A 25,987-nucleotide genomic window follows, 5' to 3' on the forward strand; every position below is an offset into this window, starting at 1 on the left:
GCTGACTCCCCTGATGGATGACTTTTATCCACAGTGTTATCCAGCCAGGAGCCTGTACTCCATTCGTCCATCCACTCCTTAGATCAATACAGTTTGAGCAAACTGCCTGTGTTTGAGACACTGCTTTGGTGCTGGGGAAATGGCAGAACAAAACACACAAAACCTTTACCCTCTGGTGGATTCCATTCTAATGGAGAGACCTACAGTAAGACCGATGAGGAAATGGATACACCATGCTGGGTGGTGAAAAATCCGAGGGGATGAAGAAGGACTTAGAAGGCTCCAGACATGGTGGCACCTTCTGAAAATTCGCTAGGAGGAAAGCAAGATGATATTGGTGTAGTCTGAAATGTATTTTTCAAACTGCAACCTGCAATCCATTAATGAGCTGTGAAATCAATCTTGTGGTTCATATCCTGCATTTATAAATTAACTAGAATAGAATAGGAAATACCAATGTGTATCACATATAGAAAGGGTACATCTGATTTCCTAAACTTTTGCCTCTGTTCTGTTACATGGACACATGTGTACAGGTTGGGTGGTAATGTCTGTCATTTTTTTTATCAGGGGTTATGGCACAAACCATTTGAAAGCCAGTGATTGTAAGAACCCAGTAAATTAGTAGATTACTGTTTTTAGGCAAGACCTTAGATTAGAGCTACATTACAATGTATAAACTTGACCTGTTGACCTTTGTATCCCCCAGAGTCTAGCAAAGAACACTTGATGGTTGTTTGTTGGATGAATGGATGGATGAATGAATGGGGGGATGCAGTTTACCCCAATCTCAGCAGTTGATAGGTGCTAAAAACACAGGCTCAGTCTTCACATTTCTAACTGTTCCCCCCGTCCCATAATTGCTTCTCCAGTGACCCCACCCAAGGGACCCCAGTCTCTACCCCACCTCCTCTGGGTAACTGCCAAACTCAGCCTGCAGGGCGAGGACCCCCAGCTGCAGCAGCATCTCGTCATTGCAGTACAGCTTCTCCTCCAGGATGTCTCTCCGAAGCTGCAGGTAAAACTGGTGCCTTGTCCAACTGTGCCTGGGAAAGAGATGCAGGAATAAAGGTCACTGGAATGCTGAGGGCGAGGGAGACCACTAAAGCCCGGGAAGCAGAAAAAGGAGAGAAGATGAGATACAAGTCAATAGAACCCAGAGGGCAATGCCAGTAAGACAAAGGCGGTCTCCTTTATCCACACCATGCTTCCTGTTACTCATTGAGGTCTACTCTGTGCCAGTCATTTCCCACAACCATGGAGATGTTTGTTCCTGTGGTTCAAGTGAGAAAACTGACGTTCAGTTAGATGGTGTTTCTAGTAAGCAAAGGAATAGAGACAGTGATCCAACCCCAAACCGGTGACCCTTTCTTCAAACCCTCATCACTGGGCTGCTGGGAGGCGGGGCATGTTGGGGTCAGGGGAGAGAGAACTTGACCTTGACTGGCATGTTTGAAACAAAAGGGTAAGTTCTCATTTTGACCAGGGCCTGTCCCCAAATACTGACTTTTCCCCCTTATCTGTCATATTGGAATCCAATCAACAGAAGATCAGCCACAGTAACTGTTGTTATTTATACACACATTAGTTTGCCAAGCACTTGCCTACGCATTATCTCTAATGTCAGCCTGGATGTACATAAACACCTTAAGGAACAAACAAAGAAGTTTGCAGCACTCACTGGAGCAGCCCATAGTGACTGACAAAGAACTTTATTCTCAGAAAGAGCGTGAAGGTATCTGGGGAGCTTTTCTTCTGGGGTTGCTCACTCCAGCCTTCGGGGGCTATTTTGCACACCCTGGTTTCAGCGTCCAGGAAAAAGAACTCTTTGCCTGAAATGGAAGTAGAGAGTATTTAGAGGGAAAAGCAGTAGGTCAGGCACCACCCCTCAGACTCACAGCCCTGAGCTCTGCCCGGAGGGTCAGACAAGAGCCAATTGAGTACAGGAGAGAACAGGAAGCAAGTCATCTGCATAGCTAGTACCACAGGACCTTGTAGGGTCCATGAGAGGCCAAGAACAGGGGACAAAGAGGAGAGTGTCAAGGAAGAGAAACTCAGCACCCAGAGGAGAAAATATGATTATTTATCTTAGAGAAGATATCACTTAATGTCTGCCTCCCAGTTACCATCTTATGGAAATAAAATTAAAAAACAAAGAACTGAGTATTTATTCCATTTCTGCCATGGGCCAGGTGCATCAGCTGGACCATGCAAACATCTCTCCAGCCAGAGTGTTATGGACTGAATGTTTGTATCCCCCAAATTCATATACTGAAGCCCTACCCCCTGCAGGTGTGATGCTATTTGTAGGTGGGGCCTTTGCGAAGTAATTAGGTTTAGATGAGGTCATGAGGGTGGGACCCCCCCATGATAGGATTAGTGTAATAAGAAGAGGAAGAGACCAGAGCTGGCTCTCTCTGCTATGTGAGGACACAGTGAGGAGGTGGCCATCTGCAAGCCAAGAGGAGGGCCCTCACCAAGAACATGACCATGCTCGAAGCCTGATCTTGGATTTCCCATCCTCCAGCACTCTGAGAAATAAATGTCTGTTGTTTAAGCCACTCAGTCTACAGCATTTTGTTATAGCAGCCTGAGATGACTAAGACAGGGCATAAGTGGAGTCATCTTTGTCTTTTGACCTGAATGTTGCCGCCTTGAAAACTCCACCAACACAAGCTCAGGACTTCAACTGCAGTTAAGTTTGTCTTCTAGCACCTCTGGGAGGGAGGCTGAATCAGCTCCAGCCACTGGAGGCCCCACCTCTACCCCCGGCTCTCCTCAAGGCAAAGCTTGACCCTCACCACCCCTCCTGGGTGCCCTTGGCCACTCCCCCTGAACCCCTGCAGGTCTGCCCCAGCCCTGCTCTGCCCCATGCCCTTCTCCACACTCCACCCTCACCACGCAGCGTCCAGACCTCAGCCCTGGCTGCTGAACCCGACTCCCCACACTGACCCACCCTTCCCTTTGGGTCACGTCTTCCCAAGGGATGGGCAGGTCCCCATTACAGTTTGGCTGGCAGACCCTCCCAAATGGGTTTATGTCCAAACCCCTGACTGTCACTCTTGAGTGATTTACCCAGGAGGCCCCAGCTGAGTAGGTCTAGGATGTCCATGTGGAAGGGGTCCAGGGGTGGGCAGCTGACTGGGAGGGAAAGTAGGGGAGAAGCCTTAAGGTTTTTCTCCCAGAGCAAGCGCACTGGTTTTATTAAGGCTGCATGTTACAGATCAATAAAAATGTTTCCTTCAGGGTCTTCTATTCACGCTTAAAGACTGAGCAAACATCAACTGACAACATCGAAGCAGATAATGTTGCTCTTACTTGGGAGAGGGATTTTTCAGAGGTCCGCTGAGAACTATGAGAGGTAAGGTCCGCCCTCTACCCGCCATGGCATGCTGAGTGATCCTACCACAAGCTGATAAGTTTCTCCCACTGGGGATGGGAGACTAGAGGAACACAGAGATCATGACACCTAGCAAGGTGGGCTGGTGGAGCAGGGTTTAACCTGAAGGCCTATGTGATCCCAGCTCAGCCTGCTTCCCATCACTCCACACAGTGGTTAAAGAGCGTCCACTACAACGAAGGGATCTTTGCGGTAGATGGAAATAAAGACTCCCTTTAACAAAAGGGCAGAGATGGCAAGGTGTAAAAACCCTTTCCTTCTGGATCTTCAGAAGCGGTTCTTAACTTAGGCTCCTGGGGTGGGTGTGCTGATTTCCCATTAGTCCTGGATGATTACACGGACTCATTTTTATTTTTATTATGGTAAAATACACACAACATAAAATTGACCATCTTAACCACAGTGAAGTATATAGTTCAGGAGAATTAGGTACATTCACACTGTTGTGCAACCCCATCACCACATCTGTCTCCAAAACTTTTTCATCTTGTAAAACTGCAGCTCTGTCTGTACCCATGAAGCAATAACTCCCATTTCCTCCTCCACCCAGACCCTGGCAACCACCGTTCTACTTTGTGTCCCTACGACTTTGACTGCTCTAGGTACCTTACGTAAGTGGAATCATACAATATCTGCCTTTTTGTAACTGGTTTACTTCACTCGGCATAATGTCCTCGAGGCTCATCTATGCTGTAGCCTCTGTGTGTCATCTAGCCATCTATGTGTCAGAATTCCCTTCCTCTTTAAGGCTGAATAATATTCCATTGTACGTATATACCACATTTTGCTAGTCTATTCATCTGTCAGTGGATACTTGCGTTGCTTCCATATTTTAGCTACTGTGAATGGTGCTGCTATGAACATGGGGATACCAATATCTCTGAGAGATGCTGCTTTCAATTATTTGGGGTATGTATGTCAATGTGGAATTGCTGGATCATAGGGTAAATTTGTAATTTTTTGAGGAACTGCCATATTGTTTTCCATAGTGGCTGCACCATTTTGCATTCCCACCTAGACGAAAATGTTTCTCACATTTGCTTGTCTAACCTCAAGGCACTGAGATTGGTCAACCAGACCCAGCAAATCACAGAAGCTACAACATCTTACAAGCATTGTTTCCTTACCATCCCCTGCACTTACTTGACAGTTTGCACATGAGGACTTGACATACTGACTAAGGTCTAGGTGTGCAAGGGGCAATGTCCCAGTCTCAAGCAGTTTTGTTAGAAGGAATAGCACTCAGGTACCTAGACACCGGGGTTATCTGAGGCACCAGCCCAGCCGTGGGCTACCTGAGAGCCACTTACCTTTCATGTAAGCCAAGCCAAAGTAGGTGAGCTCCACAAGGTTGGCAAAGGACGCAACAGCACTGAAGATGGCTCCCACTGTTGACGTGATGTCACATCTCACCTCCAGGCACTGCCCGTTCAGCAGCATTACACAGAGAGCCCGGAGAGCCAAATAGGACTTCCCTTTTTTGGTCTGAAAACCAGAATGGTATAAATTGTAACAACAACTACAAGACATAGAGTCTTTACTATGAGCTAGCTATTGTGCTAACCACTTTATATGTATTTTCTCATTTAACTGACAAACAACCCGAAGAGATAAGTACGTTTGTGATTCCTGTTCAACAGAGGAGAAGCAAGGCTCACAGACGGTAAGGGACTTGCCCAGAGTTGCAGTTAGTAAAAGGCAGAACCAGACTCAAATCCGTGCTCTCTGCCAGCCTCTGCAGGGGCCAGGAAGGCTGGGGAGCCACATGTAACAGAGCTCTCCCTTGCAGAAATCCTGGCTGCCCCTTGAGCTCTGCTTCTCGAGAGGACTGCCCAGGACCACAGTGGTGAATCGTACACCCCCAGGAGTACTGGACAACCTGATACTGACCCCCAGGCCTTCACAGAGCACAGCAGAGAGAATTTGGGTGGGCACAGATCCAAGGAAGAGAGAGGGCTGGCGCTAAGGTGATTACTGTGAACCGAGAGACTGATCAGCAGAGCCGCATCCAAAGATGTGCCTTCTGTCCCTTCACCCTGCTCAGACAAATTCCAGATTCATCGGCCTCTGTAGCCCCACCCTAACCACTGTCGCCTGGGCTCAACTGCCCAGAACAGCTCATTATTCTGCCACCACAAAGTCTTGTCTGCCTGAGTCTCTGCACATACTGCCCGCTGCCTGGAATGCTCTTCCTCTCCCTCCCCACATGGCAAATTCCTATGAGTTTCCCAGATCAGGCTCAAGACCTCTTGTCTGTGGCCTGAAGGGTCAAGTCACCCTCTCCCTTCTCTGCTCCCCCAGTGCTTTCTGCTCAGGGGCCCAGCATCCCTAAGGACGGGGGCTGAGTATCCCCTGTGCCCCAAAGCCTAGACTGAGGCCTGGCCCAGACCTCCTCAGAATGTCCTCATTAAAAGACAGTCATGGATGGACACTACAGCTGGCTTTAGTGCCATTGAGACCATACCTGCCACCACACCATGACCTTCCTACACCCAGGGGCAGCCCCACACCCCAGGGTCCAGGGCAGGTCTGAGGACCCTGTGGGAGGGAGAGCTCTCCCATGATCCCAGGCAGGGCTGACCACATGGCACACTCTAAGCCACCCTGGTTCCTGCCCATCCTGCACACCTGTGTCCCCTGGGGCGGTTGTTTACCATATGTGCGCATGCTGGGGCGGGGAGGGTTTGGAAGGTGCTCTGAAGCACCCAGTGCTTCGGTTTAAGGCTCTGCAGTTGCCCTCTTGAAATTTGTAATAATTGTATCCTTGAATGTGTGTTTTCTAAGTGATGTCCCATTGGAGCACGCACAAGGAGCTTGGGTTCACAGTGATCCTGCCTCCCCACCTCTGGTAATGGGGTCTGGCTGCCAACTCCTCTGTACCCTGGTGCCCCAGGCCCCGTCCAGTCTCTGCCTCCCACTCCCTACCCTGCAACCTCTGCCACCTTCCACCCAGGGCAGCCCCCGGCTTATATATTCCACCATCCCTCCCCTCCTCCTCCCCGGGGGGGGGCTGGTTCAGGAAGGGTCTCAGTCAGGCATCTCAGAGCAGGCATGGCAATGGCTGTACCCACTCTGGGCCGACAACACCATAGCTCTTTCTTTGGGCCCCAGGAGGGACAAGCCTGTCACTCACCCCCAGTCCACGTCCGCCTGAGCTGGGGCAGCAGAGCCAAGGGAAGGGAAACTGGCTTTTCCTCCCCAGAAAACAGACAAATGCATAAATGCTAGAAAGCAAGCTCCACGTGAAAAGGACTCTGCTTTGTGCATATTGGAGATCTAGGGTCTGAAGTAGTGCCTGGTACCTACTAGCTGCTTCAAGAATATTTCCTGACTGAATGGGAAGAAGTCAGAGCTGGTCTGGAAGGACAATCAGGACTTCGTCAGAAGTCACAGAGCATTCCTCTTAAAGGGGAAGAGGACGCTGAAGAAAGGGCGTGAAGTAGGAGTGTGACTTGGCAAGGGCTGGCAGGTGCCTGGAGGAGAGAGTGAGCCCCTCAGAGCTCAGTCAGCCTTGTGGCCTGCCCAGCTGGTCACTTCCCTCACCAACCTCCAGCCCCACCCAGTCTAACCCAGCAGTTACCACAATTGTTCCAGGCAGATACAAGATCACCGGGGCCTCTCCAGCCAGCAGGGCGAACTCCGGCCTGGAGAACTGAAGAAACACGCAGAGTCACTCACGGTAGAGGAGAGAAATCAAAGTCAAGTTCCAAGGAGCTGGACCCCCAGGTCCAGAACTGGCTTCTCCCATGGCCTCACTTCCCCCTACCGACTAGCAGCACTCCCTTGCCCAGAGCCAGCAGCAAGCAGGTTTCAATGAAATGGAGCTCAACTGTGCTGAGGCCCTAGCTAGGCTGGGCATCTCAGAGCAGATGTCTTACAAGTGGGTGTGGTTTGGGTGATGTTCTAGCTCTTCAGTTAGGTGTCCCCTTCATTCTCAGTGTCATAATTCATGCATGATCACATAGTCTTTTATATGTCTCAAAATAAATATATATTATATGCAACAGGATTTTTCGAAAACAAAAATACCTTTAGATTTAGATCCGATGAAACGTTTTTCCAGCTCTGGATACTGAATCAGTAGTGAGCATGAAGAGCTATTCTCAGTTTCACAATACTTCATGTTTGTAGCAGGAAGTGCTTTAATGCCACCATTATTTAGACCCAGCCATCTAAAATGGGCTGAGAATGTGCACCCTATGGGGTGCACATTCTCAACTCATTTTACAGGAAGTCAAGGCTCCAAGAGGTTAAGAAACTCACCCAAATCTAACACCAGTGAGTGATAGGATTGGGTGGGCCTTCTAATGTGTCCCCCATGGGTTCCTGGCAGGACTTCTGTCTCAAGAGGCCAAACATCCAGCCGGGGTGTCCCTCAGAAGCGCCTTTAGTGAGTGGTTATGAAGAAAAGCCAAAGAAGATGAACAAGGCCTCCCTGATGCCGGTCCGTCCCTCCCTCTCGAAGCTCATGAGGACCTGAGAGTGGCCTTGGAGGGCAGCAGGGGCTGGAGGGGAGTGTGGCACCAGGGCCACAGAGGAGAGGATGTCCTGAGGTTGCCCCGAGCTCAGCTCATCCCTAATTAGTTGAGCACATTAAGCAAATCTCTCTGCAACAGACAGACAGGCAGACAAGGCCTTCTGGGGGCATCTGGGTCTGATGTTCCCAGAGGGCTCCTGATGCTCAGACAGAAGGCCTGGCAGGGACAGCCTCCTCCGTGAACAGCCTGCTTGGGAGGGGCTTGTCACAGATCCAGGGGCACTGATCCCCATGGTCACTGTGGGCTTGTGTGGTTATTAAAACAGTTTTTCAGCTAATGTCAGTATCATGCATCGAGGAAGGGATGCTTTTTATCTAAACACTGGAAGTGGCTCTGACCGCTGGTGCCAGAGCTGTTTCTGGCAGAAGGCGTTATCCTGGGTCCACCCCTGATCTCACCCTGCAGCACAGGTGTAGCAAGCCGGCCCCTCAGCAGAGACCAGCCTGCCTGCCAGGAGTCAGGGGTCCCCGGAGCCACGAGCAGGGGTCACCCAACATGGTCCCTCCTGTCGTCATGGACTTCCAGGCTGGGGCAGGCTGGCCTGGCTCCTCTTGAGCCTCGACTCCCCACACTCGTCCAACCCCTACTGCCCTATGTGCCAACCAACCTGGAGAATCTCTCTCCCTGACTGTCCCACCCATTCCTTTGCTCCCACGTGTCACCTGTTCAGAAGGCCCTTTCCAAGTACATTCAGCCTTGTCAGCTCTCTTACCACATCCACTGTTCTGCCACCATCCATGCCAACAGCTGTGGACTTCCTGAATGTGGGACCTGGCATCTTCAACCTGCTGTCCCACACAGAGTCTACAGCAAGGCCACTTAATAATACCTATTGCCCTGAATTTCAAAGTTCAGGATGATTTTAGTCCAGTTCTCTGTAAATCTCAGCCCAGGGAAGCTGCACCGCCCCGACCCCCAGCAGGACCCTGCCCATTTTCAGCTGCTGTGTCAGCCATACATGCCTCCTTGCTCACACCTCTCTTGGGAGTGCCCTTTGGTCCTCTCTGCTCACCTTTCCCTTTCTCTGCAGGAAACCCTTTCCAGAAGAAGTTGCTAGCCGTGAGTTTTCTGGGAGAGCAGAACCAGAGCTGAGCCGTCGGCCTTCCTGAAGATCTGGGGGAACTTCAGCTGGAAGAACGCTGGCCAGCGGTCAGAGAAGGAGCAACAATTAACAGTGGAAACAGCTTCCATCTAGCAAAAGCCCACACACACGTGTACCCACTACTGCCCCTTCACCCCACGAGTTATATCTGCTTTGTCAATGAGGAAGCTGAGACCCAGAGAAGTTAGGGCTGCAGAGCCACGGGGGTTGTTTTGAGGTACAAGGGTACAGTCCGTCTCTTCCTCACCCCACTTTGACCCTGCCTTTGCTCACTGTGCTCAGGACAGGCCGGGCCCGTGACCCCAGGTCCTGAACACAGAACGATGGGGCTGCAGAGGGTTCTGACTTTCCTCCCTAGAATTCTATCCATTGTTCAAAATATTTCAACGATAAACACACATTGTTTATGGAATCAGAAAAAGAAAAACAAAAAGAAAACGATTTTCATTGGGAAAATAGCAAAGAGAGTTTTGTTTTGTTTATTTATTTTTGGCTGCATTGGGTCTTTGTTGCTGCACATGGGCTTTCTCTAGTTGCGGTGAGCAGGGGCTACTCCTCGTTGCGGCGCACGGGCTTCTCATCACGGTGGCTTCTCTTGTTGCAGATCATGGGCTCTAGGCACGTGGGCTTCAGCAGTTGTGGCACGTGGGCTTAGTTGCTCCGCAACATGTGGGATCCTCCAGGACCATGGCTCAAACCCGTGTCCCCTGAATTGGCAGGTGGATTCTTAACCACTGTGCCACCAGGGAAATCCCACAAATAGAGTTTTAAATAAAGGAAAAAGCATTTTGAGGTGAACTCTGCAGCCTCCTGCCAAGGCCCCTGCTGTGTATTTGACATCAAGCTGGCTACAGCCCTTGGCGGATCCGTGGAGGGACAATGAATCAAGATGTATATAAATAAAGTTTCAAAATGCATATGTTCCAGGTCCAGGAAGATATGGGCCCATATGGGTTTCAAGCAGGTTTGTTAGACTGATTTTGAAAATAGCCACAATTCTTCTCCCTGATCCATGCCCTTAACCATGGGACTTTGACCCCCCTCCTATCAGGAGGTGGAGTCTGTTCCCCACTCCTTGAATTTGGGCTGACCTATAGCTTTCTTTGGCCAATAGAATGAGGTGGAAGTAGTGAGGGCTAGGGCTAGTTCTGGAGGTTCTGTGGAGATACCTCTCTCTCTCTCTCTCTCCCTCCCTCCCTCCTCCCTTTTCTCCTTCCCTCCTTCCCTCTCTTGACTTCAACTCTGCCATTGTCATGAGGACAATCCCAGGCTAGCTAGCCTGTGGTGAAGAGCCAGGGCTTGCCTAGACAACAGCCAGCCAGCCGCCAGAAGTGAAACTGCCAGCTGAGGTGCAGCTGATCACAGATGCACAAAAGTACCCTGCAGAGTCCAGAAGAACCTCCCAGCTGAGCACAGCCTAAATTCCTAACTCACAGAATCAAAAGCTAAATAAATCATTGTTTTTAGTCACTGTGTTTTGTAGCTATTTGTTACTCAGCCTCACGTGACATCGATAATCACAACAACAACAGAAGCATGTTATTCCATAACTGAGTCTGAACTTGGTTCCCAGAGGAGACAGAATGCCCTGACACCATAGCTGCCGTCAGGCCCCTCATCACCTTGGCTTCATATCTGCTTAAATGTGGCTTTTTCACCTGCCAATGCAATAGGGTCAGCTTTTTCTGGAAAAGCAACAGACTTCTCAATGATCAGAAGAAAGAAGCAGGGTACAGCAGGTCCCACACCAAGTTCACAGCCCCGTACACCTTGCTGCTTACCTGTTCACAGAGAGGCTGCAGCAGCTGTGTGCTGAGGCGCTCAGTCTGGGCTCCAGGAAGCTCTGAGTCTCTGTGCTTCTCTCTGAAACTAACCAAAGAGCATGGTGGAGGGCATGAGCAGAGGCAAAGAGCATGGCTTTCTTGAATTAAGCAACCTAGGGTGTGGATATCAGCATCACGACTTACTAGCTGTGTGCCGTTGACAAAGTTACTTGACCTTTCTGAGTCTCTTTCCTCATGTGAAAAATGGAAATGGAAATAACAGTTACAGAGGGTTGGGGGAGTTTTTAGGAGGAAAGACGAAGCTTAACAACAAAGAGAACCTTATTTTATGGACAACAAACAGTAAATTAATTTTTTTTAAATCTCAAATTGAAAAGCAGAGAACGGTGGAAGATTTGAAGATTAGTCTAAAGGCCATTCTTCTAACACACCTAGAGCAACAAAAAAAACACTCTTTCACAAATTGCTTTTTCTTTCACTCCACCTAGAAATCTATTAAAGGGAAATTTTTCTTTCATGTCATTTGTTTAAATTTGTTTTTATCAATTTTAAAAAAGAGTTTATGTTGGATATAAATAACTCTGCTAAATTACATCTCCGAATGAAGTTTTCCTCAGGACACAGGCGAGTCCTAAGCTCAGCCCCTTCTCTTCAGGGGCTTCCTGGAAGAGTGGGGTTTGCACGGGCTTTCTCTGCCTCCACAGCATGGACATCAGGCCCACAGGGGCCAGGAAACAACAGAGTGGGTACCATCAGCCCACCCAGGGAATGCTCAGGGCACCATACCCACCTCTGCAGGGATGCAGACACCCCGGGGCCCTCGCTGCCCGGCTCTCACAGCTGGCCTGCTGCAGCCTGTTCCTGAGCAGGTAGCTTCTGTCCTGCTGCCCGGACGAGCTTTCCTCCACCGCCCTCCTCTCCACCTGAAGGTCAAGTGCATCACACATCCGCATCCCAAGGTCGAGAGGGGACATTTACACAGACACATACAACCTGGCTATCAGTTTGAGTCAGCGTGGAAGGGTCTGTCCTGCACAGTGGGAGCCCAACAGTGAGCACGTAGCAACCAAAGCCACGTCTGTGTGTACCAGCCACACAGCCTAGAGGTGGTTCACTCACCCCCACCCCCCAACACCTGCATACTCATGCACATCTGTGCCTTCGCTCACACGCCCCCTCCACAGGCCAGGGTCTCCCTGATGATCTCTCCTGTGCTTCCAAGGCCCAGAGCTACATCGTCTCTACTTCTAACCCTCTCCACCTCTGCCCTCTCCATATCTGCAGATAGGAATGTCCTCTCATCACCTACCCTCGTCACTTTACTCACATCCGCTTCTATTCCACCACGTTACAGCAAGTGTGCTTGCTTGTCTCTCTCCCACAACCTCACTGTGTGCTTAACGCACCCCTGTAGCTTACTGAGTTCAGTGCCCCAGTGAGAGTCGAATAAGCGGTTGGAAATCACTTCACAGGTCCCTGATCGAAATCACTTTATGATTTCCCGATGGCAATGCTGCAGATCATCACAATGTCCATCAGGGGACAACGACATATCAATGGATGGTAGGCTCTAGTGTCCTTCGAATACATGGACCTCCTCTGTCCCCACCAAATCCTCTGGCTCAATGAACAGGAGTGACATGTTTACACGCCGAGAGAGAAGGGGTCCAAGAAGGAGGACAGGATGGGAGAGGCATTTTCTTTTATTTTTTTTTTCTTTTTCTTTTTTTTTTTTTTTTTTTGGCCACCTGCACAGTTTTCCAGATCTTAGTTCCCCGACCAGAGATCGAACCTGTGCCCCCTGCAGTGGAAGCACAGAGTCCTAACCCCTGGACCACTAGGGAATTCCTGGGAGAGGCCTTTTCTGATTGACTGTGGGCAGCATCTCCACAGCCATCCCCTCCTCTCCATCCACATGGCCCCTGTCTCAATTCTCCAACACGCCCCTGGACAAGCGCAGTGCTGCCCAGCGAACACCTCACTTGCCTCACCCAAGTCCCAGCTCTGTCCTGGCCTCAAGGGGGACCAAGGCTGGTGCAATTCCTGCTCTGGCGCTCCCTGTGGGATCAGGTTGAGGCTGTCTCCTCCTGAGACCACCTCCTTACTCGGCTTGTCCCCCATCCTTCCATCACTCCCTCTCCTAGGAGTACTTCCCCAATAACTAACTTGCACAAGAATGCCCACCTCTTGCTTTGCTTCAAGGAAACCCAGCCTAAGCCAAATGCTCACTATGTGCCGGACCCCTTGTTAGGCACTGGCGAGTGCACAGGGCAGCAAGCAGCACCGTGTGACAAGCACAGCAAGGGGACCCTCTGCAGGTACAAGATGGCAGAGGGGAGGGAGCGGCCAGGGACGATGTAGGCAAAGTCAGGGAAGGCTTCTCATGCAAGGCCTAGAGTTGAATTTTGATAAGCTAACTCATGGGTCATAAACACGACTGTTTTTATGAAAAGAGGCTCTTTCAAAGATTTCAAGGGTCTTAGCCACATTAGAAATCTAGGCTCGCTCAAAGGTCTTCACCAGCACTGCCCGATAGAACTGCAGTAACAGGAATGTTCTAGATCTGTCCCGTCCAGTATGGTCCTCGCCAGCTACAAGGGGCTACTGAGCACTTAAGTGTGGTCGGTGTGACTGAGGAATTGCATGTTTTATTTCCTTTCAATGAACTATGACTTAGCTCATTTGAACTTCAACAGCCACATGTGGCTAGCAAGTGGCCCCTGGCTTGGAAAGCGTAGATCTACACTGACCTCGGAGATGGTGCCCAGAACCAAGCCGACCAGCTGTCTGATGCGGAGACTGGCAGAGGCTGGGTGGACAGCCACTTCTTCCCAATGAATCCGACAAGCTTCCAGGATGGACTGCAGTGGTAGCCGCCTGCCAGGCTGGTCTTCGCACATGGTCAGCAGAATGGAGTGCAGGGGCTCGCAGAGCTGCAGGGGCTGGAGAGTGGGGCAGCCACGTGAGAAGCCTCCAGAGCCACAGCCCCTGAGGCCAGTGCCTTGTCAGGTGTGCCATGGAGACAACTAAGAATGGATGTTCTCGTTAACTAGACAGATGCTCACTCCTTCTGGGAAGTTTAGGGAGGCTAAACAGACTGAGGTCTGTTTATCACTGAGGCCACAAAATGTGGAGCAATTATCTCTGCACCAGCTGTGTGTAGTTTGCTGCTTTCTAATCTGGAACGTCCTTCGGGGCGCAGGGAGCCCAAACACATCCTTGAAATGCCTACGAAAAATAGGTGCTTGACAAAATGGATTTCTGCCTATGCCAAGCACCCAGATCAAACCAGGTCAGCCTTTAACTCACATCCACCTGGCCAGCTTGACATTTTCTCTAATTATTTAGGTGGCTCTCACTGGGCCTTTCCTAGAATGTGAGCTCCAGGACCACAGGGACTGTGGCTTTTTCACTTTGGAATCTCCAGTGGCCAGCGTAAGGTCAATAATCATTGATTGAACTTTATGTCACATGTACACATCAAGCAAAAGAAAAAATAGTTATTTTATTAAACACTTCCCTCATGTGTTTGAATGACCATAATTTATATGGGGAAGGTCTCAAATTCATACTCACTCTCAGGTGTTTTCTCACCCTCACCCATACTGTAAGTTATTTTCCAGATGAAGACTGCACTACCATCTCCTGCCACGGAGCATGAGTTGTGAATGCCTAACTTCACGTGTAACCAGGCTACTGAGTCCCACACTCATATAGCACATCAGAGGACCTCTTACATGCCGGGACTGCGTGGCTACTTGCAGTATAAGGTGGGAGACAGTCCCAGCCTTTAAGAGGTGTAAAGTCTAATGAGGAAGATGGTCACTTAAAGAGACAAGGAAAGTACAGGGTGATAAGGGCTTTGGTCTCAGAAACATAAGACATGGTCATAACACAGAGGAAGTGGCCTAACCCAGGCTGGGGAGAGAGGAGGGAGCTGGGGAAAGAACTTGAACTAAATCTCAAAAAGTACACTGGGGCTGGCCAGGAGTAAGGCTGGGGAGGGAGCCGCAGACAGAGGGAGCAGTGTGGGCAAATGTTGGCATGTGTCTAGAAGGAAGGAGGCTATGGGCAGGACCAGGCCCAGGGCAAAAGGACAATGCAGGGCCCCTTGGTCAAAATTGCTGAGAACTTTAATGCAGAGCACTGAATAAAGTGGGGGGCCCTTTTAAGTGCAGGGCCCTGTGCTATTACACAGGCCACACGCCCACTAAGCCAGCCCTGATTATGGCAGAGTATCAGAGAGGAACCAGGGTCACAGGTAGGAACCAATTCTGGGCTCCAGGTATGCTCTGCTGAGAAGTGGAATGCAACCCCATGGGGAGTGGGGAGCTGTGAAAGATTCCACAGGAGAGGGACATGGGCAGATCCCTTTTCAGAAGGAGCGCCGGAAACACTGGGATGTTTAATTGGAGAGGGCAAGGGTGAGATGGAAGGAAGGAAGGAAGGAGGTTAGGAAGGAAGGAAAGGGGGGGAGGGAGGAAAGAAATAAGGCAAACAGGCTGGACAGAGTTCTCCAGTGTATGTTCTTGTTACACTGGTTTCCACGGAATTCTTATAGTGTCAGATGAAAATTTATGCGTACACACAAACACACACATACGCATCCTGTAGTCAAAAATTTTGTAAAATGCTATGATAAAATTTAAAAGTTTCTGTGCTTTAAGCCTTCTCAGAGTCTTTAATAAACTACTCTGACAAATCTTCAAGAAGAAGACATCGTAGGGACATTTTCCCAAATCAATTGAGCACAGAACCCTTTTTCATGGAAGCATCTCACTTCAGGAAGGGCTGCTTTAAAGCCTTTTTTATAAATTTGTATCTTCAGTATCTATAAAATCCTCTAGCTTCCTACTTCCTCTGGACTGGAGTGGCAAATAAGGTCTTATCTTGCTTGCCAATCCCAAATTGTGTCTGCCTGGAGTGCCAAGTTGAGTAGGATTCTGAGGTTCTTTCTGTATGCAGCAGGAGCAGCTCTTTAATCGATTGGTAATCCTTCCTAGAACCTAGGAGTACAGGGTGGTGGCACATAGCTCAACAGATGTGGTCCCTGCCCTGGGAAAAAACTAAATAAATCCAAAGACATGACCTGGCAAGACTTTGAATATCTTGTTCACAGACCTGATTTGGTGGAATGTGAAACCCTGCTGACCAGTAGAGGGTCATTCCCAAAGAATAGACGTGCATCTGCCCAAGAGAAAAAGCACATGATTAGATTTGTCACCTCTGTTATTCCATGGTCCTGTAAACAAGATACAATTCATTTCCACATGTGGCAGACACTGTTGGCTGGCTAGCCAAACAACCATTTGCAACTCCCTTAAACTTTGCTGCATCCTACTCTAGAGGCTGAAAGTCTCAGTGACCATGACACTCAATTTTTGTGAAAGATGTGAAGTAAATCTGTTAGGGGGCTTCTGAAAAAGTTTGTTCTTTACTGTCAACAGGAACACATGTGGCTGGTCCCATCCTTTCCCCCCTGTTTCTGTCTTGAACACTGATGTGATACATGGAATCATGGCAGCCATCTTATGACCATGAGGCAATAAGCATAAAGACAAAAAGTGAACAGCTAAGGAGGATAGATTGGAAATATACAGCCTAGATCCTTGATGACATTTACCAAGCTTCTGATCAATCTCTTGACTTCTTGTTACATAAATAACTATATGTATGGTTCCAGCAGCTGTATTTTAGGCTTTCTGTTTCTTGTAGCCAAAACTGTCTCTACATGACACACTATGGTTCAGCCTGATTAAAAATCATCATATGTTGTCAGAAAGCAACATCATGTAACAGAAGAGCATTATCTGACTTCCCTGAGCCTCAGTTTCATCATATTTAAAGTGAATATTCTGCCTGAAAACTTCTGAGGATTGCGTAAAGAGGACCTGGACACGGTAATAATAATATTCATTATTGTTTTGATTATTATTAGTCAGAGAGCACTTATAACAGACTAAGCCTTTCTCTAAGTCTTTTACTTATATTAATTTATTTAGTCCTCACCACCATCCTGTGAAGTATGTATTTAATTGTCCTCATTTCACAGAGGAGGAAACTAAAGCAAAGACAAGTTAGGGAACTTGCCCAAATAAGACCTAAAGCCTAAACTTGAACCCAAGCACCAGAGCCCCTGCCTTGAGCCACTTGGCTTTGTCACCTCTGGATCATACTAAATCCTCAATAAATGTTTATTATTATTATTATCATTACTATTATTATTAGGCTTCTATTATAACTGACAAGGTGCATTTCCCTTAAGATTTTTCTCTTCATGAAATGATTACTGGGACTTTGAAAGGGAGACGTTGAATTCACAAAGCATGATATGTAAAAATGTATCGTTACTTGAGCAATCTACTGAGTTTAATGCAAGTGGGTTTTGTTTTGTTTTTTACATTTTTAGGTCAAGGGCATGTGTCCAATTCACATGTACCAATTAGTCCTCTTCTTGGTCCGAAACTGTACACCTAAACCAGCTAACCACTCCTCTGATAAAAGGCTAGACACCTGCAGGGAAGTTCACCAGCTGCACCCTCATTTCCAGAGAACTGACCCTGAGAATGGCTGCCTGAGCACTGCCAGAGGCACCGTCCACACCTGGGAACTCACCTGGATTCCAAGGGCTTTATCTTAAAGTGTCCCAGCGCAGGGCCTAAGGCTGCAGTGACAACAGGCCTCATCCCAAATCCCAAATACAGCCCACTGGTAGTTGTTGCCTTGGAGAAGGGTGGTGAGAAGGATTCTGAAGGCAACTCCTGGCTCAGTGTAAAAGAACATCATGATAGATTGGTAATGTCTGCCACGATCCTGGGATGGGGTGATGGTGGCATAAGTGCCTTGTAGTTAGAGACCTGCTCAGACCTTCCACCTGCACCTAGAACTAACACTCCAAGCAGTGGGGGGAAATATCTCAGTGTGCTGGGTAGAGCTGAATGTTGCCCTGAGGAGAGGGGTCAGAGCACATCCTCTTAACCCAGGGCTGTGGGAGGATTCTGAGCACAGCCTCTCTTGAGACTACTTTCCTGATTGTCTACCCCACCTCCCACAGGACCCAAGCCAAACTGGATGAAGACAGGAGACCCTGATGAATGGAGGAGAACAGCAGTTAACAGAACTGCATGGTAGGGATGCTGTAAGAGAGAGAATGGCCAGGTAACCTTGCATCCTGGCCTAACAAATAAGGTTGAAGGCCAGTGGTTTCTTCTACTTAAGCCACACTCCCATATGCCATGCCTAGGGAATTAAACCACCAACAAAATTGCTGTTTGGTCCATTAAGAACTCAGTCCCTGCCCACATTGACCCTCTCCCAGCTCAAACTCACCCTTTCCTTCCTGGCTCAGATTCTCAGCAACACACTTCCCTAGTTCTTAGCTCAGCCTATTCCTTGAGCCTTGGAACTCTGGGAACCCTCCCTCCTCTCCATGGAGGAACATGTGCAGAGGGAGAAGGATGTTCTTCTCCAGCTTGGCTCAGCTCCAGGATGGTCTGAGCAAAGGAGTGACTAGATCTTCAGAAGACACTCAGCAGAGGCCAAGCTGCAGTCAGGAGGGTGATGTCTGTCCCTCACCAGTGAGTGTTGGGAAGGATGGGGAAGGACCCCAGGAGCACTCAAGACCTGTCTTAGCTCAGGTCCTGGAGAAAGTAGAGCCTGAAGCAAGGATTCAGTGTGACATTTCATTCAGGAGCAGTAAGCCCAGGGAGATGAGGGTGAGGAGAAAAGGGGGAGGGAGGCAAGGACAGATGTGATGTGTGGGGTCACTATGCTGGTCACTTCCTTGTAACAAGCGACAAAGCACAGCAGGAAGCACAGCACACTAAGCCTTGGCACTCAGAACTTCTCTGGAAGGCTAGCAAGACTTTCCTAAAAGCAGTTCATGAAGAAAGGAAGAAGGGAGAATTTATCTTCTCCTTCCCCTCCCATCTCCCACTTCCCATTGGTGGAGTTTCACTCCATAGGAAACTAGCTCCCCTACACTTTCAGGTTTCATCAGCAGGCCCCTCTAGTGTTTGCTCAGAAAGTCAGATCCCACGGCTCAGGATGTGTCATCTTAGCTGAGTTCAGAGTGTAGGAGGCAACTTGGTGTGGGTGGAGCATCACCCAAGAGACCCAAATAGGGGCAATCTGAGAGGCACTCAAGTCTGTGTCCAACACAGGAGTCCAGGGATTCACCCCTGGAATCTGGCAGTGTAGGAAAGGGTTCAGGGGCCTGGAGTGCTGGGGCAACTGCCAGTGGGGTGACAGAGCCCAGGCCACTGCAAAGGTGACTCTCATATTTTCGCTGTGGTGATCTGATTGGGAGACAAACCAGTCAGACATGGGCCCAAACTAGACAAACCTGGAAGCCACTGAGGTCCTATTCTCCAAGCGCAAAGGAAAAGCAGCTCCCATTCCAGGATGCCTCCTGAGAGGAGCGGAAGTTCCAGATTTGTCCTTTTCCAATGAAAGGGAAAGGAACAGAACTCAATGATTAAACACACACTATGCCCTGCCCAGCACTGTGTGCCTGCCTGACATCATTCTTTCCTTAGAAATGCTTCTTTTTAAATTGAAGATCATGTTTAATTGGAACTTTTTACTATTCAGAAGTAAAACACATCCATGGAAAAACAAAACTCACCACTGATGTTGCCATCCAGAAATAATCACTCGAGACATATATTTTTAGAACTCTGGGCATGTGTATGTGCGTGTGCGTGTATGTGTACACAACTAGGATCACGTTGTACATGTATATATTTAATTTCTTTTCAGGTCATTAAGTTTCTACAGCTTAATTTTAATGCTGTCTTGTTTCATGTTTACTCTCACTGGAGATTTAGCTTGTTTCCAGGTTGTCACTAATGTCAACAACACAGCAATAAACATCACTGCAGCCAAATCAATCTTTACTCATGCCTTGGGATACATTCCAGTTGAGGACTTGTTGGGCTCTTTTTACCATTTTGTTACATGCTGCTGGACTATTTATCTACAATTTTTCCAGAATTTCTTTTTGAGTATTTCTAATAAGCTTATTTATTAGGTCATATTAACCCCACTTTACAGACATAGATCTTGGAGCTCAGAGAAGTTAACTTGTCCTCATCTAAGAGCTAATAACTTACTGGCAAGAAAGCCTGGGAATAAAATTCTTTAACTCCATTCTGCTTCAGTGTTCCTCGGGGCTGAGCTGGGAGCTGGGGATGACCTAGGACCAGGCGTTTCCCAGAGGACAGGCCCAGAGGTGCTGCAGAGACACCACGTGCCTTACCTGAGATGCATCAGGCTGCTCGTCATCACTCTGTCCCGGTAGCAGTTCAGGGGCCTTGAAAGGAGCCGCTTCTATATGAGAAACATGGTCTTGGAAGGAGAGACTTCCAGTCGTAGAAAGCAAGACTGACCAGGGGCAGACCACATAGTCCGAGGAATCTGAAACCAAGGCAGCGATGCGGGTGTAGAGATAGGGCTGCCATCTGGAGGGCCATCTGTGGGACTGTGCCCGGCAGGTGCCTTGCAAACCCCCCTCTGGGATGAACTGTGAGCAAGACCCGGGGAAACATGTAGTGGAAGGAATTCAACCCTGACGTGTGCAGGCATAGGAGCATGTGTCATGAAAGGTGGCTGCAGCGGTAGCTGGGAAACTAGCAGCTGCATCCAAAGTCACAGGTGGCCCAAGAGTCTCAAGGTAAAAGGTAAAGAGAGATCAGATCCACCTGGAAATTAGCACAAGTCTGAGTTCTCTGGAGCCAATTCAGGGACCAAGATAGCCGGTCTTCTGGATGTACTATAGCTGTTCATCAGAACCTCCAGGGCGAGGAAGAGGGAGTGAAGATCAGGAAGAAGATGCAGCTGAAGGGACAGGTGCACAGCCTCCCTTCATCTCCCCACGCGGGGACCCTCACCCTGACTGCGCATGTGTCATCTCCCGCATGGGGAGCCTCCACGGCTGGCTGGCAATCCCCAAGCACGTGTGACTTCGGAGCTGACATCTGGGTGTGGGCACTCAGCGTTTGTTCCAGTTATGAATTTAATGCCTCGAATCTCCAAATGCGTCTTTCAAGACCTGCTCCCTCCCTTAAGCATCTTTTACGGCGAGCGTGATGTGCAGTTTTCTCAGTAGAGGGAGCTGGAAAGACATTGCGGGAGGCGGGCTCTCCTGCTGTTTCGAGGGGGGCGGGGGAGCGGTCACCGGTTTGTGCTTAAGAGTGACGCTCTGCTCCTATGCACGCCCCTGGGCCACCCCTCGGGCCGACCTTGTCAAGTGATCATCTTCTCGCGAGACCCGGTCTACACAGACCCGTTGGGCTCCAGGCCTCCTGCCGGCACTAGGTCCCGGGGCTGTGGCTCACCTGCTCCCGCCCCCACCCAGAGGGTCACCTGTAGGCAAGTGCCTGTGCCTAGCTTGTCAGGTGACTGCAGACGGCTATGGCCAGGCAAAGCAGAGAAATTTGCCATCATCGTGGGCTGCAAGCACAGCTCCTCCAGCCAATCTGAACCCCAACCTGGGGAAGGCGCTTCCCTTCCAATTTTGTCCCTCACTGGGTACTGCCCTCAATCCTAGGGGGCCATGTCGAGTTTTCTTATATCTGACAGTTACTTTTCTATCGGAGTTATAAATAATTCTTTATATTAACCGCCCCTGTTTAGACCACTGAGTGTGTGGGTTCTGTCCCCTGATGGGACACTAGCTGTTGCAGCATCTTGCAGGGGACCATTTTGCCAGTGCCAGCCATCCTGATAGCTGCCCCCTGCCTCTGATTCTACCCAGACTGCCCAGGTGTTGGGAGAGGCCCACAGAGCTGCAGCCACTCTCTCCCTAGACACCACGCCCAGAAAAGTTGCAATACCAAGGCAAAAGAACTTTCTTCCAACTCTGCGGCATGCCATGGGTCCAAGAGACAGAGCTGCCCTCCCAGAGCAGCTCCATGGGTGGGTGTCCTTTGCCTACTCATTCTAATACCTCGGATAGATGACAGATCAATAAGCAGCACCCAGAAATGTGTTTGTTTGGGAAGCTTCACATTCAGCTCCCTGTGACTCAGCTGCCCCAGTCACACGCTCTTACCACCACGGAGGTCTTCCAGGAGCCGCTCAGCAGCCAGGGACAAGAGGGACCAGATCTCCTCTTCAGACAGAGCTTCGCCCCGGACCTGCAGGGCACTGGCCAGAGTCACAGAGGCCGGGCTCATGCCTGCAAAGACACACGTGTGGCAGAGCCCTTGCAGTGTCTGGGAGCATGTCTGGACCAGCACTGGCCATGCCAGCCCATGCATGGTCCAGCCCCCTCTGCAGCACACCGTCCCCATGTTTTATCGCTTGCGTCCCCAGGGCTGGGTGCAGGGCCAGGCACACAGGAGAAGCTAAAGAAATGTTCATTGGTGGCTGGCTGGGTTCGGCTGGTTCTCAGTGAAAGAGCACATAAATAAATAAACTCCCAGTTAAGTGTTAAGTCAATAAATGAACGGATGAACAAACAAACCATGAGAATGGTTCCCTCTGAGCTGGGCATGTGTTGTCACAGAGAGCTTCCTTGTCTGGGGAATGTCTCTCGCCTGCTGCCCTCTCTGTCTGGGAAAGTGGGTAAACAACCTTTTTTGCCTCCCAGACATGATTCATGTCTTTTCCTCTCTGGCTGCCACAAGCAGAGTTGGATTTGGTGCCAGAACCAGCCCTGTCTCTAATGATCACCAACACCTGCCTGAAGGGCAAGAATCAGTAGAAGGAATAGTAAGCCCTGTGTTTTGAAAAGGTGCAGACTCATAGGAAAGCAAGGGACTGATCTGCTGGAGAAGGAGGTGAGAAAGGCTGGTCTTCTCTTCCCTCTCTTCTTAGAAGCTCTCTTTAAACGAAAGCTGACGTTTAAATGCCTGTCCCCCTGACAAAGCTGCCACCCACTAATCTCCAGCGTGGAGAGCCCCAGGTGCGGTGGCAGCAGGAAGAGGCCAGACAGGCTTTTCCTAATCCATTTGCGTCACTGATCTTTTCTATAGCCGGAGCTCCGAGGGCGGGTGTGCTGAGTTGGGGGCAGGGTGGGGAGCACATTATGGCCCAGCCAACCCTCCATCCAACACGCTAATCCAAGCTCTCCACTCGCCAGCTGCTCAGCTCCCTCCACGCACCTCCAAGGCCAGCCTCCTGCAGCCTGATTCCCAGGAGAAAGAGCCTGGCTTTTCCATCTGTCCCCTGAGGGTGAGAAGGGCACTGCAGCAGAACCTAGACACTTTCTGTATGTGATATTATTTACCACAAGGTGTCTGTGAAGAGGGACTGTTGATCCCATTTACAGGCAGGAAAGCAGTCCAAGGGAACCCAGGTAAACAATAATGGATTCAAAGCTGTAATCCAGGCCCTCACTTGTCTTTCTTTTCTTTTTTCTTCCTCCTACTTCTTCTTTCAAACTTTTCTTGAGACTTATGGACTAGGCATTCTCATTCTGCCCCATTTTTCTAAATCTTTATAACCACAATGAAACACTGCCTAGTAAAGAAAAAACAATGGGACAAGATTATGATTCTCAAATAGGAAATGAAATCTCTGAATCTCAAAATGAAGTATCTCTCAAAAAATATGAAATGTGATTTTTTTCTAGCTATTTTATGACTAGAAAAAATTGCATTAAATGTATAGAAAGGCTGGAGTAGTTAGTTAATACCATCATTTCAATATAGTAATTGAATAGAAGAAGGACAGCCTTTTCAACAAATAGTACTGGATCCATCATGAAAAAAACTCACACCTTATACCAAAATTACCTTCAAGTGGATTATAGATTAATGTACATCATAAAACTGTACGTTTTTAGAAAAAATAAGAGACAATATTTGGATCTAGGACTAGGCAATTGGTCTTAGACTTGACACCAAAAACACATGCCATAGAAGAAAAAATTGTTAAATTGGACCTCTTCAAAATTAAAAACTTTTGCTCTCAGAAAGATGCTGTTAAGAGAATGAAAAGACAAGCTAGAGACTGGGAGGAAATATCTGAACATGTGTGAGGTGGTTAATGTTGCCATGTCTGCCTCTTCAGTAGATATTTCCTGTGTCAACTCTTAATATCAACTCTTGAGCAGAAGAACAATATTTGCCCATCACAGGCTTTTGTGCAGGGTTTTAAAATGAAGAGACTGAAACTGGGGACTTCGTGATTATTAAGCATAATGTAGTCAACACTTTCCAACACATGCTAATAGGAGGAACAAAATGTATATACTGTATATATTCACATTTTCAATTTACCAAGCAGAGGGAAATGAAAATATGCACAATATGTAAAAGGGAGTAGGACAGTGCCTAGCACAAAATAAATATATATAAGTATTAACTTTTATGATTAATATTGGACAGCACTGACCTAGTCTTCATAGAGAATTATTATACTGTACTGAAATATTACAGAAGTTATTATAGTTATAGATGGTCTTAGATCCTAAAAGTTCTATATTTAACAAACCAACATACTAAATTTTTCTTATTTAATAGACAGCTAAGAGGGTTTAGGCTTGGTTGAATGAGATTTCTGCTCCTTTTTTAATTTTGGAATGTAAATGTACTTACCATCCTGCTTGAAAATAAATTTGACTGCACTAGAAATTTGCCCTGAAAATTTATATATTGTGCCTCCTGTAGAAGGGACACAACACCAGCTATAGTCTTACAAAGGGATTAAACCTGAGTCATATCAGGTCTCTGTATCTAGCTGCCATTTTATGGCCTTTAAAGGGTAAAGAATATATTGAACTACACAGAGAGTATGCCATTGAGAAATCCAAACTTGGGAAACTCTGCAAGTCAAACAGCCTAAGTTCTTCAGCAAATAAATTATTTAAAAAAGAAGAAAGGAAGGAAGGAAAGAAAGAAGGAAGGGAGGGAGGGAGGGAGGGAGGAAGGGAAGAAAGAAGGGAGGGAGGGAGGAAGGAAGGGAGGGAGGGAGGAAGGGAGGGAGGGAGGGAGGGAGGAAGGAAAGAAAAGAGGGAGGGAGGGAGGAAGGAAGGAAAGAAAGAAGGGAGGGAGGGAGGAAGGAAGGGAGGGAGGGAGGGAGGAAGAGAGGAAGAAAGGAAGAAAGAAGGAAAGAAAGAAAGAAAGGAAAGAAAAAAGAAAGAAAGAAAGAAGAGAGGGGGGAAAGAGGAAGAAAGGAGTGAAGGAAGGGAGGGAGGGAAGAAAGAAAGGAAAGGAAAGGAAAGGAGAAAATGTGGTAATGGGAATGCCAGAGTAAAAACCTCCAAAAAACCCTCTCCTCCATAAAAGCAGTGATGAAACAAGCAGCCTGTAGATATAGTAAAGATCAAAATAGAGTTGTAGCTCTTTCAAAACTCCATTGACAGAGAATTATCATTATTTGACCTGTCTGGCAGTTCTCTGGAAAGCCCCTCTCACAATGTTTGCTAACACTTGACCCAATTCAGAGCTTGCCCAGTGCGAGCAGACTTTTTTTTCCCGGGGGACATTTCTCAAAAACAATCAACAGTAATTGTTTAACATTGCAGCTGCTGGAGGTAGCAATAACAGTTGGGCAAACAGCAAGCTAATTAAAAAACAAAACAAAATAAACAAACAAACAAAAACCTTAAAAGAAGAAACTGGGAAATGAGATCTCTATAGTTACCTTTGAAAAGCTCCAGAAAATCCCTGAGAGGTGAAACACTCACCTCTGGCTGACCATGAGATTCTGAGCAAGTCCGAAGTGATGGCTAAGATAGAGTGTGTACTGCCTGGCTGAGTGTTGAAGGCCTGTTCTCACAACACACAGAGCCCGCCAGCAAAGACTGGGAGAATTATTGGTTACAAGCACTTAAAGAAACCCCTATCCAATCATTAGGTACCCACTAAATTAACTGAGTGGAGACTTCAGTGGCCACCATGACAAAGAGTACAGACTTACAAAATTCGTTCAAGAAAGTAACTAAACAAACAGCAAATGGGCTATGAAACAGTCATCATCAGCCTTTCACCAGCATGTTGTGATGCCTCTGGGCTTCTCTCCAAGTTTTTCTAAACGGTCTGGTGGGCGAGTGCATGCTACTGCTGTACCGTGGGCTAAAAAGGGGATCATTAACTATCTGAAGGATGGAGGGATCCCACCATATGGATAAACCCAGTCCTCCTGCCAGTGAGGATGCTTGGAAAAAGCGTCCAGCCAACAGGCATGCCTTTTGGGGGAAGTTTCATTGCTGCAC

At 48.3% G+C, this 25,987-nt stretch overlaps 1 protein-coding gene across 1 annotated transcript in view; it reads right to left on the reverse strand.

Moving 5' to 3' along the window:
• FRMPD2 (FERM and PDZ domain containing 2) overlaps positions 1-22,136 on the reverse strand; it is a 77,916-nt gene extending 55,780 nt beyond the window's left edge. Inside the window, exons 1-11 of the mRNA XM_082610918.1 lie at positions 21,878-22,136; positions 20,084-20,241; positions 15,946-16,011; positions 13,575-13,766; positions 11,615-11,747; positions 10,822-10,909; positions 8,951-9,077; positions 6,981-7,052; positions 4,711-4,885; positions 1,682-1,832; positions 908-1,046 (exon numbers count right to left, since the gene is read on the reverse strand). Of these exons, the coding sequence (XP_082467044.1) occupies positions 908-1,046; positions 1,682-1,832; positions 4,711-4,885; positions 6,981-7,052; positions 8,951-9,077; positions 10,822-10,909; positions 11,615-11,747; positions 13,575-13,766; positions 15,946-16,011; positions 20,084-20,241; positions 21,878-22,118 (1,542 nt within the window). The 5' untranslated portion in view covers positions 22,119-22,136. The remainder of the gene's footprint in view (positions 1-907; positions 1,047-1,681; positions 1,833-4,710; positions 4,886-6,980; positions 7,053-8,950; positions 9,078-10,821; positions 10,910-11,614; positions 11,748-13,574; positions 13,767-15,945; positions 16,012-20,083; positions 20,242-21,877) is intronic.
• Positions 22,137-25,987: the final 3,851 nt, after the last annotated feature.

This window comes from Mesoplodon mirus (genome assembly GCF_964341445.2).
Source record: "Mesoplodon mirus genome assembly, chromosome: 2".
Classification (NCBI taxonomy): domain Eukaryota; kingdom Metazoa; phylum Chordata; class Mammalia; order Artiodactyla; family Ziphiidae; genus Mesoplodon; species Mesoplodon mirus.